The 14723-nt window shown below is 33.2% G+C and overlaps 1 protein-coding gene and 1 long non-coding RNA gene across 3 annotated transcripts in view; one reads left to right on the top strand and one right to left on the bottom strand.

Moving 5' to 3' along the window:
* The window catches only part of LOC144294209 (uncharacterized), a 54992-nt gene extending 48816 nt beyond the window's left edge, over positions 1-6176 (top strand). The window contains exons 2-4 of the long non-coding RNA XR_013361673.1: positions 1126-1182; positions 2047-2094; positions 5980-6176. This is a non-coding gene — a long non-coding RNA (uncharacterized LOC144294209). The remainder of the gene's footprint in view (positions 1-1125; positions 1183-2046; positions 2095-5979) is intronic.
* TOPAZ1 (testis and ovary specific TOPAZ 1) overlaps positions 1-14723 on the bottom strand; it is a 77891-nt gene that overhangs the window by 14547 nt on the left and 48621 nt on the right. For both annotated transcript variants that reach the window (XM_077865999.1, XM_077866000.1), the window contains 4 exons: positions 9246-9312; positions 7984-8158; positions 7150-7250; positions 4822-4987 (listed from right to left, as the gene is read on the bottom strand). In XM_077865999.1, coding sequence (XP_077722125.1) covers positions 4822-4987; positions 7150-7250; positions 7984-8158; positions 9246-9312 — 509 coding nt within the window. The remainder of the gene's footprint in view (positions 1-4821; positions 4988-7149; positions 7251-7983; positions 8159-9245; positions 9313-14723) is intronic.

The following is a 14723-nucleotide window of genomic DNA, read 5'->3' as shown; positions in this document are numbered from 1 at the left end:
GATTAACATTTTTCTAAACAACCAACCAACCGCCCCCCCCAAAAAAACCACATACAAACATATATGCTTTAAACAATTACAGCCTACAATAAAGATGGACCTTGAGAGCATTATACTAAGTGAAATAAGTGAAAAAGAGAAAGACAAATACTGTATGATCTCACTTATATGTGGAATCTTAAACACAAACTCTAGAAAAAGTGATTGAATTTGTGGTTACTAGAATAGGGGTTGGAGGTAGAGAAATGGACAAAAGTGGTCAAAAGGTACAAACTTCCAATTATAATATAGGAGATGTAATGCACAACATGGTAATTATCGTTAACTGCTGTATGACATCTAGGAAAGTTGTTGAGAGTAGATCCTCAGAGTTCTCATCTCAGGTTAGATTTTTCTTTTTTTCTATCTATAGGAGATAATGGTTATTAACTAAAATTATTGTACTAATCAAATCACAATATATATGTTACTATTCTATACTCCTTAAACTTATACAGTGCTCTATGTCAATTATATCTCAATAAAACTAGGAAAAAATCTAAAACCAAAACTCTGGACATTTCCTCCCTAGGAAGGTACAAAGATAGTTAAAGGAAGAAAATCCGTAAGTAATGCATTAAAAAAATGGTGATGCTTATAGCACTGGTTAACAAACTAGGGGAGTGACGTGAGGGAGTGTAGTTTACAGACATAAGGGGAGGTGTGAGAAGTCCCAATGAGTTGTAGGGCAGTGATCTTCAAAGTGAGGTCCCCAGACCAGCAAGAGCATCAGCAACATCTGAGAACTTATAAGAAATGCAAATTCTCAGGACTCATCGCAGACAAGGATTCAGATGGGGATAGGCCAAGCCATTTGTGTTTTAACAATCTTCCTTCCGGTGTGTTCTGATGGTCAGCTTTGAGAACCATTGTCTTAGACTTACAAAAACAAGATCAGAATCACCATCTTGCTCAGGTGGCTGACCAGGTTAGATCTGGGTCTGTTTGTACTTCTGCTCTAGTTGCAATTTTATGAAGTCCGTTTAGAGGAAAGGCTAGGGAAACAATAGCACTGTTATAGGGCTTAGAAATATGGACTCTACAATCAGAACTAGATTGGAATTCTTCCTTCATCTTTATTTGCAGTGTGATCCTCTCTGAACCTATGTCTCCATTTTGGGATACCGTCACTCACCTCCTAAGGTTAGTATTGGTAAGATGAGATGACACAAGTAACACACTTAGCACAATGCTTGGTATATAGCAAATACTCATATTATTATTAAATCAATAATGAAGAGAAAGATTAAAATTTGAAAAAGACCAAGAACATGAACTAGTAATTTACAATGTAAAGTAAAGCGGCAAACATTACTTTTCTCTATAAGACTAGCAAGGAGATAAGAAAACTAATATTTGAAAAATAATACTGGTGAGGGTATTTCATAACATGCATCTTCACACACTGTAAGACTATAATTATTGTAACTTTTCTAAAGGTGTAGAGTGCTTTTCTAACTTTTCTAAAGGTGTAGAGTGCTGAGTGGACTCAAAGAGGTGAGACCTGGAATGGAATGTATTGGTAGCTAAATTAGGGATTGCATAACTGGAATGTACTAGTCTGTTTGATAACTAAAAACCATAACTTTGGGCACTAACATGTGGACTGTTCATATGTAACTGAGACCCCCTAAGAGGACAATGTCTGTAATAGTTCTTTAGGATTTTCTTACAAAGGGAGGCTAATAAACTCAAAATAATGTGACACAAATCTGAATGGGAATAAGAGCAAATCTACCAACATTTACCAAAAAGCTTTAGCCTTTATCCCTATTCTGTAACACAGTAATTCCATCAGAATTTATCCTCAGGATGTAATATTACCAGAGATGTTTAGCAGGGATTACTGTTTATCATAGACATCTGAAAACAAAGTAGACCAAGAAATATTTATGTATCCATAGAAATATTTATGTATTTATATTTATATAAATAAATATTAATTCACAAGATAGGAAACCTTGCATTCTATTAAGTGATGTTGTAGAAAAATACTTCTTTTCACAGAAAGATGTCCATAAAAAGACTGTTCCTGAAAAAGAATGCAAGGTACAGGTATGTATAGTAACATGAAAGTGATTAACAGTCATTTCTGGGTAGACTGAATAAGGAATTTCTATCATCAGTTTTTCTTCTGTAACTTTTCTTATTTCTTGATAATGAATATATATTACTTATATTAAGGCAATAAAATTTAAAGTACAAGAGCAGCTTCTCAATAAATGGCAGAACTTTTTAGAAAATGTATATTCTAAAGAGTTAAGACACTCTTCAGTCTCCAAATGATCATTATATAAATTATGGTTTTAAGGCTCTTTTTTATGCTGGTAAGGGGAGAAGGCAGGAATCTCTTGTTCATTTGCCAAGATACAAGATACAAGTGCTGAGAAAGTGTTTTAAATGTCAAACTAAAAAGCCAAAACAATAGATTTATTCTCATCATAAGTCTGCCACTCACTAAAATGTGTAAAATATTCTGCATTTCTCAAGCATGGCTAATGTATAACCCCCTCCCATAAAAAAGTCTAGAAGATAAGAAGTATACACTTTTTCAAAAGGAAAAATATAGAAAAAACATATGTAAAAGTCCTCCAAGACCGATTCCTCTTCTCAGAAGCAACCACTATAATTTGTTTCTTGTGCATACTTTTACAAATATTTTAAGGGTATGTATCCATATTACTTATTTTTGTTACAGTGCACACTGTTCTGCACATTCGTTTTGTCACCTGGCAACAGATCACTCCAGTATCTGTAGATCTGCTTCATTCTACTCCATCATATGACTAGGGCACAGTTAGTTGACTGATACTCTTTTAATGGATATTTAAGTTATGTGGAATCCTTTTTGATCACTGTTGATGGTAAATAAAAGATTCTAGGTAACTTATAGTTCCTACCCCTGTGTTTGTAGGAGAAATTCTTAGGAATAGAGATGATATATAAAAGGAAATATACACTCTTAAATTTTGACAGATATTTAGCCAAAAGCCCCTAAAGACAATGTATATGAATGCCTATTTTTCTATACTCTCATGAAAAGTGTATCACTAAACTCTTACTTTGCTAGTCTGACAGGTGTTTTGTAATTTTAATATGTATTTCTCTTATTATGAGTATTACTCTAGATTATTACAAGTGAGATGAAGACCTCTGTATTTCCTTTCTTGAGAAAGGTCCATTTACTGCAATTCCGGAGAGAAGTTAGCATACTTCTGTGTGCCCTTCTCTTGAAGAAGTAAATTTTTATTTATGCAAGTGACCTTTAATTGAAATAGTCCTTGCAAAAGAGAACCCTGTGTTTATAACTTATATAATTTTTAAAGATAACACTGAAATTGTAAAACTTTAAAATCTCCCTAGACCATCCCATACCCCTCCCACAAACTCTCCTTCAAGTTCTAGTCTGAGGGCACCCTGGGTGGCTCAGCGATTTAGTACCACCTTCAGCCCAGGGTGTGATCCTGGAGACTGGGGACCCAGTCCCATGTCAGGCTCCCTGCATGGAGCCTGCTTCTCTCTCTGCCTATGTCTGTGCCTCTCTCCGTGTCTCTCATGAATAAATATATAAAATCTTAAAAAAAAAAAAGTTCTAGTTTGAGAAAGACTAGTTTTGCCAGAAATTTTAGGCTATAGTTTCCTGTCACAAAGTGCCCCAACTAAGTTTTACCAACAATTTTATCCTTTCCATTTCTTGCCACATCTCCTAATAACAAAGGTTGGCTTACATTTTGCTAATTTCTATTTTTGTATTTCATTTATTCTTCCTTATTTAGCAAACTTCACTTGCTATGTTTGTTAAATTGAAGAAAAACTTTCTCACCAGGCTTGATCCTCAAGTCCACTCACAACCTCTGTATTCCATAAACTCTCATCCCTGAACAAAGTATTATATATGTAATGATTCTATATAAATACTAGATATAAATTATGTATTCATACATATATATGAATATATATGGGTGCTGGTATATGTGTGTGTTAGTGTAAAGGTCATATATTCCATCTTCCCACCTAAATCCAGAGATTCTTGAGGTTTCTTCACTGTTATCTCATTTTATCAAATAAAATCTGCCTGATGTTTCAAGTAGCCAGAGCCACCACAATACTGCATGCTGTTACCAGTGTGCTAAATTTTTATTTACTTCTGTAAGTTTATTTATAGAAAACTAATAACCATAATTGCTTCTGCTGGCTTAATTTCATTGTAATTTCTGCTAGATGGATTGACTTACTAGGGAAGTAAGCTTTACTTATCTTGCTTTAAAGTCATGTTTGCCTGTATGTACAAAGACAAGAGTTTATGCCAAGTATAATATGGATCTCCCTGTCTCAGCAGCTAAAGCCTGGGCTCTGAAGCTGGACTGTTTGGGTTTGAATCCAGCCTTCATTTCTTACTTGTTATATAAGCAACTGGGCAAGTTGCTTGATGTCTTTGACATTTTTTATTTAAAAAAAAAAAAAAAAGGAGCGAGTTATACTAATTCTAAACTCATAGGGTTTCTATAAAGATGAACTGAGATAATCCAGGTAAAGCATTTTGCATGGTGCCTGGGTCAAAGTAAGATCTAGCTTCTCAACCAAAGGTCACAAAATTTTTTCTTTAAAATGAAGTTAACCTTCTCTTTTCATTTTATACAAACAACAACCATCTTTCCTACCCACATGATCACTAGGGTTTAGTAGGGCAAACTACCACCCAGAATTCAACATCAACATAAGGTAATTACACAATCAAGAATTATAACAAATTATGTTATGCTTGCATACATCATAACTTACCCCTCAATACCCAAATGGCACCATCTAGGCTTCCACTTTTTAGAAAAATTTCTGCTGCAATATTCACAATTTGACATCTTGGTGCTAACTTCTCAGGCCCTGTAAGTCCTTTTAAACTTGTAAAATGTATTTTTAATTCATATAGTTTATCTAAGACTTTCCTTCCCTGGAGTAAAAATAAAGAACACTAATTTAGTATCATGCATTTAAAGTATCAAAGAGATGTAAAATCATTAATTATACAGAACTCAATTATCCAATTTGAATCATCCTTCTAGAAAATGGTTCTCAAAAGACTCTTTCCTTAAGCCCCCTCCTGATTAGCCACACAGAAGACAGGGAAGGGGAGAAAGCAGGGCTTTGCCTCTTACTAATCCTCACCCTGCTGAGCCCCTTTTCAAAGGTTTTTATACCTGTACTTGCCCTAAAGATTTCATTTGAAAAAGGAATTTCGTGCCGTAATATGGAAAACTATTGATTTTAAGTTTTGCACTTCTGTTAATCACCCTAAGAGCCAAGAGTGAGAGAGAGTGAAAATCAAGATGATATCTTATTAAATTTACATAAAGAAGGATAGTGGGGGGAAAAAGAATAAAACTGCTGGCTGAAAATTTTTTTTTGATTCAATAGACTAATTATTTCACATAGTCTACATAAAGATTATCTCTAGTCTAGACATCAGAAATTAGATATATATTATTATTTCATATCAAGGGTCAGCAAACTTTTTCTAGTTTGACTCCACAGGTCACATGTGGTCAAGCTATACATTCTTTTTTGGTTGTTGCTGTTTTTATTTTCTAACTCTTTAGAAATGTAAGAAACATTCTTAGCTCTTGAGATGCACAAAAACAGGCTAGAGGTCAGATTAGGTCTTTAGTCTGTAGATCCTTGTCCTACATTATATTCTATGATAATTGAGTCAGATGCATATTGCGATATCAAGGTACTTTCAAGTTGATTACAGAAATGAGTGCATTTTTAAAGACATAGCTCTAGCTTAATTTTAATGGTTTTATTTTTGTGTTCAAAAGGTTAACTAAAAAACATCATACTAAATAAAATAAGACAGTGAAAAATTTAAATTATAATACAGGTACAAACTTACCAGCCTCTTAAGAAATAATAATAAAATTAACACATACTCTAAATTTTCAGGGATCCCTGGGTGGCTCAGAGGTTTAGCACCTGCCTTCAGCCCAGGGCGTGATCCTGGAGTCCTGGGATTGAGTCCCGCATCGGGGTCCCTGCATGGAGCCTGCTTCTCCCTCTGCCTGTGTCTCTGCCTCTCTCTCTCTCTCTGTCTTTCATGAATAAATAAAATCTTTAAAAATAATAATAATAGAAATAAAAATTTCAGCAAATCTTTGTCGAAAAGAATTTGTTATGTTGTCCTCAATTTCTCAAGCACTAAATATCCAAGAAATTAATGCTATGATGAACCTTAAGCTAAACTGTGAGACCAGGGACAAGGTACATTCTGCTTATCCCAGGCCTACCACACAGTGAGTGCTAACCTCTTGACCTTGGAGACTGGAGACCTTATGTATAAGGATTCTGTTGCTGTTTTGTTTAATTAAAAAAAAAAATCAATGAATTTGTATAGTATGAATGACCATGGACTTAAATGTTATTGAACGTATTCAGTTATGAAATAACCTTTTTATAAGAAGAAGGAAGTAACGAAAGATACATTATAATAGCTGATTCAGTACTGACTCTCAACTGCTCCATCCATCCCTCAGCACTTAATTCTATTTTAGAGTTTCCTGTTCTCTACTTTATTTCACTTTATTGAATCTATAACCACCTGCTACATCAGGGAAATCTAAAAAATGGTAGTTCAGGATGGTCCAGAATAACTAGACCACTTCTATGGTGAGCTAAACCTCAAAGGTAGATATCAAGATACATGGTATATAGTGTTCAAGACCATTCTAGGAGATGATTTTTAATGAGTTATGTTAATTGTGAATTCCCTGGGTTCATCTTAAAAAAGGTGTCTTGAACTTTTGCAAAATTATAACGTTATCAATATATAGGAGGTAGCAAAATTCTCTGTTGAAAGTTGCTTCAAATAAACGATACTTAGCATAGCTTCCTAAGTGCTCCCAAACTGAGATTCTTCAGGGTAGCTGGCCTCATGCTACTACCTTTCCACATCTGCCTAATACACTACCTAATAATTCACTTACTAGTTTGGGACTAATTTTGTCACTTGTAACAATTATTAGCAAATTTCTTACTTGCAGGGTTAACTATATCCTGTTAAAAAATGTAAGATTAACACTCTCTGTACCAAGCCAAAACGAAAATTTAATGACATACCTTGGACCACAGCAACAGCTTGTGATAGAAGTACATAGCACTGATTCCAATTCTTCCCAGCAAGGTTTTATCGACTTCACTAATTTGTGGATCTTTGCTAACTGAAACACAAAGTAGGCATGTGGAAAAAAGTGAAAAAGTAATTTAAAATTGCAGCAAAGGCAAATTAATATGAAATTACTGATACTAGAACAAAGATTAATAAGTGTGTTGACAAACCACAGCCTATAAGGACAAATCTGGCCTGTGTCCTGTTTTTGTACAGCTTGTGAGCTAAGAATGGTTTCCCTATTTTTAAAGGGTTATTTGAAAGGAAAAGAAAACTATATGATTGTGTGGTCATATGTGAACATGTGGAGTTTCAAATATTTACTCCTGACCCTTTGCAGAAAAGGTTTGCTGACTTCTGATAGAGAATATAGCAGTGAAGAGCTCATGCCAAAAACAAACAAACAAACAAACAAACAAACAAAAAAAAGAGTCTCAAAAACATGAATTTTGTTGACTGATAGTACTGAATATAGTAACAACTTTAATGATTCAAAACTTCAGGTGCTAATTTGCTAGGAACAGTTTTACCAATCTGACTGCAAAGAAAAATAACATAAAACATGAGAAAAATAACATAAAACATCAATTCTTAATTTTATATCATTATAATCTAACTTAATAATAAAAAGATGAAACATTTATAAAGCGAAGAAGTATCTGAAATCTGCAATATTATCTCCAACATGGAAAATTATGGAAAATAGTAAGAACTCTACCTTTGTGTTAAGAACACTGCAACACCCTAACACGTACAATACTCAGACCCAAACAGTGACATTTTACCTGTTTCAGCAAATTCACAAAATGGAACACCTGGTCTCTCTTCTTTACAGTCTTTTGTTAGTGTTTCAGCAATACAAGCACAAAATCTCTGGAAATCTGCAAAGTTTTCACAGCCCATTTTTATGTTAATGTATAAATTTCCCAGTTTGGTCCAGTCACCTTTTTCTTTACAATGCTATCAGAGTTATTAGAAACAAAACAAAACAAAAAAAGAAAGCTGTCATTTATACAAACATATTACGGAATAGGCACATGCAGGCATTAGATATATATAAATTAATAACAGAATCTGTAGATCTTATAAACTTAACACTGTTATACTCCATCAATAACTTGCTATTGTACAATTTGTGTTTCTGACTATACCATAGTATCTAGGAGTTCCAGATGGGCAATGTACATTTGTTTTAATAATCTTTGCCCAATGTACTTAATGATGTCACCCCCAAACCTGAACTAGACAGTGGACACAGATTTTATGGAAAACAGATGATTAACTATATGATTTGAGCTGTCTCTACAGAAATAAATTATTTTACTACTTTTAGAGATTGCATTTTTCTATTATTTGGCCCCATTTATAATTTTGGGCCCCATCCTTTTGGGTATTAACATTTCTTCTATGAAAGGGACTACAAAGTAAGTTTTGTAAACTTACCATCTTCCCATTATTTTCTATTACAAAGTAATAATTTTCCACACCAAAAAAATATTTTTTTTCAAGGATATAAATACTAATTAAGTTAAGACTAAACCAACAATTACTAGGGGAGTACAAAATGATCTTAAACTAAACAGTAAAATCATCTTGAAAGTTCGTTCTCTTTCTTTTCTTTTCTTTTCTTTTCTGGAAAGTTCTCTTATACTCCAAATGCCTGGAGAGGGCAAACTGACCTTGGCTTTCTGCTATCATTTCACACACTGCAGACATTTAGGGATTGTGACAAGAAGGTCAACTTTCTTGTGCACTGAGACTGTCCAGTGACAAGAAATAAAGGCTAAGCCTTAGATTATACCTTAGTATGTTAATTTTGAAGCTGAAAAACTATTTCTAGAATTATTTTTAGAACAGTCTATAACTCTAGAAATTGTTTGTATTTCAAAGTATTAAAAAAATATTAGACTTCTTTTATGTGAGCATTTTCTCTGTATAACAACAGTGTTTAAAAAACTTTTCATAAAATGGAGTTATTATTCAAAGTTTCTTTGTTATTGGTTTTCAGAGATCTCAGCAATTTATTTAAAAAAAATAAGTGTCATACCTCTATTTCGTTCAAGGCTGAATCTAAATCACATTTCCAGTTCTTTTTAAATTGCCTCATCCGTAACCTTTAATAATAGAAAAAGGTTAATTATGTTCACCCTTCAAAAGTCACTATTGTCCCTAATTCACTTGTTCTATAGTTTATACCTAAGAGAGTGGAGAAAAAAAAAGGAATGGAGTAACATACTATAAAAATTCTTGAGAGATGAAGAAAACAGCAAACACAAAGATACCTACCTCACACTATTTCCTTCCAAAACCATAGGCAACAAAAAGGAAAAAGCAAAATCCACATGAAACCATACTTTCAACCTTTAGGTAATTTTAAGAGAGTGACAAACTTCAAAATAATTGTGAATTAAAGGAGAAAAAAACATTAAAGACAGCACTTGATCTTTCCTGCTTCCACTCCACCCTTGCTGATCCCACAAGGATTTGTGATAAGCAGAAACAAACCAAAACAACACAAAAAAACCCATGGAAAAACTGAACAGGCAGCTGTAACGTTGACTAAAAAAAATCCCACCACAAAGACAAAGTCCACACTAAGTTTGAAAAATGCTTAAAAAAAAAAAAAAGGGTAAATTAGAACACAACCCACACAGCAGGAACTTAAAAGATATATGTGATTTAAAGAACACAATCTATAAAATGCATAGCTTCTGGGAAAGAAAAAATAAGACAAAAATGAAAGAAGAAGCATCCTTTGCCAACTGGAAACAGAAAAAAGAAAAAAAAAGAAGAAAAAGGAGAAAGAACAGGGTGCCATTAAGCTAAGAGTACCACATAACAGCCAACTTTGGGGTCAATTTTGATCATTAGTCCCAGTCCTCTAAAAATTATTCCAGAGTATTAAAGAGAAAGGATAATTTACTAATTCCTTTCATGAATCAAGTATAAATAACACTGATACCTAAACTAGATAAAGGCAGAACAAAGAAGGAAAAGCGTAGAATATTACTTATAATGATGATGCAAAAAGCTAAAGAAAATATTAACAAGCAAATCAGTTTTCAAATTGAAAAGAGTTATGGGGATAACAGTTGTGATGTGAATGTATTTAATACCACTGACTCTACACTTAAAAATGGTTAAGATGGTAAATTTTATATGTATTTTACCTCATAATTTAAAAAAACATTGACAGAATACAAGATCACCTTAAAATGACACACCATGACAAAGTGGCATTTACTTCACAAATGTAAGGTAACTTCAATATTAAAAAAAAATCCACCAGTATCATACACCATAATTAATAAATCTAAGAGAAAAAAATCATGATTATTTTCATAGATATTAAAAAAGTGATAAAATTCAACGTCAATTCACCTACAACTATAAGAATTGAGAGATACTTTCTTAAAGCAATTAAATATATACACTGTAGTCCTAAACCTATGACTATATTTAATGAGAAAATCTAGAGAGATTTCCACTAAGATCAGGATACCCACTATATCTATTATTATTCAGTACTGTACTAGAGGTATGAGCCAAAGCAATTAGATAAAACAAATTACTTACAGGCATAACAATGATAAAGAAGAATTAAAACTCTGTTCACATATATGATATGATAGTATACCTGGAAATGCTCACAGATTCAAAGACAAAACTAACTCAAACATTAAAGACTTCAAATTTCTAGAACATAAAATTTACAAACAAAACAAATGCCCTTTATGTATACAAAAAATAAAGAAATTCAGTATATGATGATACAGAAAAACTCACATTCAATAGCAACAAAGATTAAATACTTATTGGGAGAAACCCTAAATATTCCTGAAAAACACATAAGTTTGAACAACAGAAAACATTTCATATTCTTTAAATGAACTCAATGTTATAAAGTTGTTAGTTCTCGCTAAGTTAATTCATAGATTTAACATAATTCCAACAAACATACCAACAAGCTACTACATGGGGTTAGGAAGTTGATACTGACGTTCATGTAGTAAAAACATATATGCAATAAGAACAAGAAAGACATTGAAAAGAAAAATTTTCCAGGAGATTATCTCTACAAGGGGATCCCTGGGTGGCTCAGCGGTTTAGCGCCTGCCTTTGGCCCAGGGCGTGATCCTGGAGTCCCGGGATCGAGTCCCACGTCAGGCTCCCTGCATGGAGCCTGCTTCTCCCTCTGCCTGTGTCTCTGCCTCTCTCTCTCTCTCTCTATGTCTATCATGAATAAATAAATAAAATCTTTAAAAAAAAGATTATCTCTACAAAATGTTAATGTATACTTTAAAGCCTCTATAATTAAAAAACTGTAGAACTGGTGCAGGAATAAACAAATAGTTCAGTGGAATAAAATACAAAGTTCAGACACAGACCCAAGCACAAATGAAATTTAGTATGTGATAAAGGTAGCATTTCAAATCACTCAAATTAAATAAATAGTGCTGGGGAAACTGGAAAACTCTTGGGAAAAAAATAGATCTCTATCTTACACCACACATAAGAATAAACTCCAAATAGATTAGAAACCTAAATATAAAAATGAAACCATACAAGTAATAGAAGAAAACATGAGTGAATTCCTCCAAAACTTTGATGCAAGGAAATTATGACTCAAAATTCAGATGCAATAAAAAAATAACTATGAATCAAAACTGAGGCAATTAAAAAACACTGGTAATTTAGGTTGAATAAAAATAAAAATTTTTGCATGGCAAAAAGCACCAAAAGACAACTGACAAACTGGAAAAAAATATTTGTAATTATATAGCATCAAGGTCTAGTACAATATATTAAGAACTCCTGACATTTAAGGAACAAAGAACTAGAGTCTAACAAAAATGGGAAAAGACAATTCACAACACAAAGTATAAAAATGGCCCTCAAGTATATTAAAAGAAAATGTTCAAACTCATTTATAATAAAAGAAATGTAAATTCAAACAACACTGAAACAGCATTTGTTACTTAACAGATTAGAAAAGATAAAAAATGACAATACACTGTTAGCAAAGCTTTGCTGAATAGTCTTTTTTATTTGTGCATGTATTTATATGTTTACATATGCACATATACCAGAATTCACATACACACACACACATATACCATATATACAAACATCACATATATATACATACATACTGTATACACAAATTGGTACAGCCCTTCTGGAGGGAAATTTGGCAGTATCTATGTACTTACCTTTAAAAAACTTATTTTGAAATAATTATAGACTCACAGGAATTTTCAAAATAGTACACAGTCCTGGTACCCTTCGTCCAGCTTCTTCCAATGATGATTTCTTATATAATTGTAAAACAACATAAAAACTAGGAAACTGACATTGTTACAATACTGTTAATTAGACATTATTCAGTTTTCACCACTTTCTACATGCATTCATCTGTGTGTGTATAGTTCTATGCAATTTTATCCCATGTACAGATTCATGTAACCATCACCACAATACAGATACAGAACTGTTCCATCGCCACAAAGAAATTTCCTCATGCTATCCATTTATATTTATCTCCCAAGCCCTGTTCTCAGGATATTCTGTCAACCATTAATCGGTTCTTCATATCTATAACTTTGTCATTATATAAATGGAGCCATGTAGCCCAGGTGGCTCAGCGGTTTAGTGCCGCCTTCAGCCTAGGGCGTGATACTGGGGTCCTGGGATCAAGTTCTCCATCAGGCTCCCTGCATGGAGCCTGCTTCTCCTTCTGCCCGTGTCTCTGCCTCTCTCTCCTTCTCTCTCTCTGTTTATGAATAAATCTTAAAAAAAAATAATTGGAGCCATGTAGCATATGGCCTTTGAGACTAGCTTTTTAAAATCAGCACAATTCCTCTGAGATCAATTCAGCTTGCTTCATCTTTCAACAGTTTGCTGATTTTTACTGCTCAGTAGTATTCCTTGGTATGGATGTACCACAACTGAACTGTTCATTCACCTGCGGAAGAACATCTGTTCTCTCTCCCCAGTTTTTGGCTATTACAATTTAAGCTGCTATGAACATTTGTATACAAGTTTTTGAGTACAAGTTTTCATTTAATTAGCATAAATGCCCAGCAAGTCAATAGCAGTCCTTGATTTTTATATGTTCAGTTTTTAAAGAAACTGCTACACTATTTTCCAGAATGATTACACGATTTTATATTCCCACCAATAACATATGAGACACTTTTTCCACATCCTTGCTAGCACTGGTATTGATTCTTTCCCCCCAGTTACACCGAGGAATGTTAACGTATACAACATGTTTTACTAGACATATACATTGTGAAATAATGGTCACCGTCAACATAATTAATGCATCTATCATGTCACCTAGTATGTGTGTGTGTACAAAGAACACAAAATCTACTCTCAGCAAATTTCAAGTACACAATTCCTTATTACTCACTATAGTCACCATGCTATAAAATAGGTCTCCAGAACTTAATAATCTTATAACTGCAAGTTTATACCCTTTGGCCAACATCTCATTTGTCCCACTCCCCATCTCCTGGTAACAAACACTATTCTCATTTGTTGCTGAATTAGCCTTTTTTAGATTCCACATGTAAGATCATGCAGATTTGTCTCTGTCTGCCTTATTTCACTTAGCATTATATATACCAGGTTAATCCATGTTTTTAAAGGCTGAATAATATATACTCCATTGTATATATACATCACATCCTACTTTTCTTTTTACTCGATTCCTTTAGCCATTCAAAGTCATAGGTCATAGTTCCATATGCATTTTAAAATTTTTTCTATTTCTGTAAAAAAATTTTGATAGGAGTTGAGTTGAATCTATAGTGAGTTTTGGGTACATAGACATTTTTACAATATTAATTATTCCATTCCACGAACATAGAATATTTTTCAAACTATTTGTTTTTATTTCTTATACTGATGTTTTATGGTTTTCAGTGTACAAGTCTTTTATCTCCTCAGTAAATTTTTTTCTTAAGTATATTTTTGATGTTATTATAAATGAGGTTGTTTTCTTCAGGTCTTTTTAATACATCATTGTTAGTATATGGAAATGCAACTGATTTATTTTTTATTTTAATTTTTAAGTTTTTATTTACATTCCAGTTAACATACACTGTAATATTAGTTTCAGGAGTACAATTTAGTGATTCAACACTTCCACAAATACCTGGTGCTCTTCACAACAAATGATCCTTCATCCCCATCACCTATTTAACCCGTCCCTCCACCTACCTCCCCTCTAATAGCTACCAGTTTGTTCTCTATAGTTAAGAGTCTGTTTCTTGGTTTGCTTCTCTTTCTTCTTTTCCCTATTCTGTTTTATTTCTTAAATTCCATGAGTTAAATCATATGGCATTTGTCTTTCTCTGAATGACTTATTTTACCTGGCATAATATATTCTAGCTCCATCCACACTTGCAAATGGTGATATTTCATTCTTTTTTATGGCTGAGTAATATACCATTGTATATCTATTCTATACCACATCTTCTTCATTCATTCATCAGTCAATGGACATTTGGGCTCT

The sequence above is a fragment of the Canis aureus genome, chromosome 22 (assembly GCF_053574225.1).
Source record: "Canis aureus isolate CA01 chromosome 22, VMU_Caureus_v.1.0, whole genome shotgun sequence".
NCBI classification, from domain to species: domain Eukaryota; kingdom Metazoa; phylum Chordata; class Mammalia; order Carnivora; family Canidae; genus Canis; species Canis aureus.
Note: the sequence above shows the minus strand (reverse complement) of the source record. Positions and strands in the feature narration are given on the sequence as shown.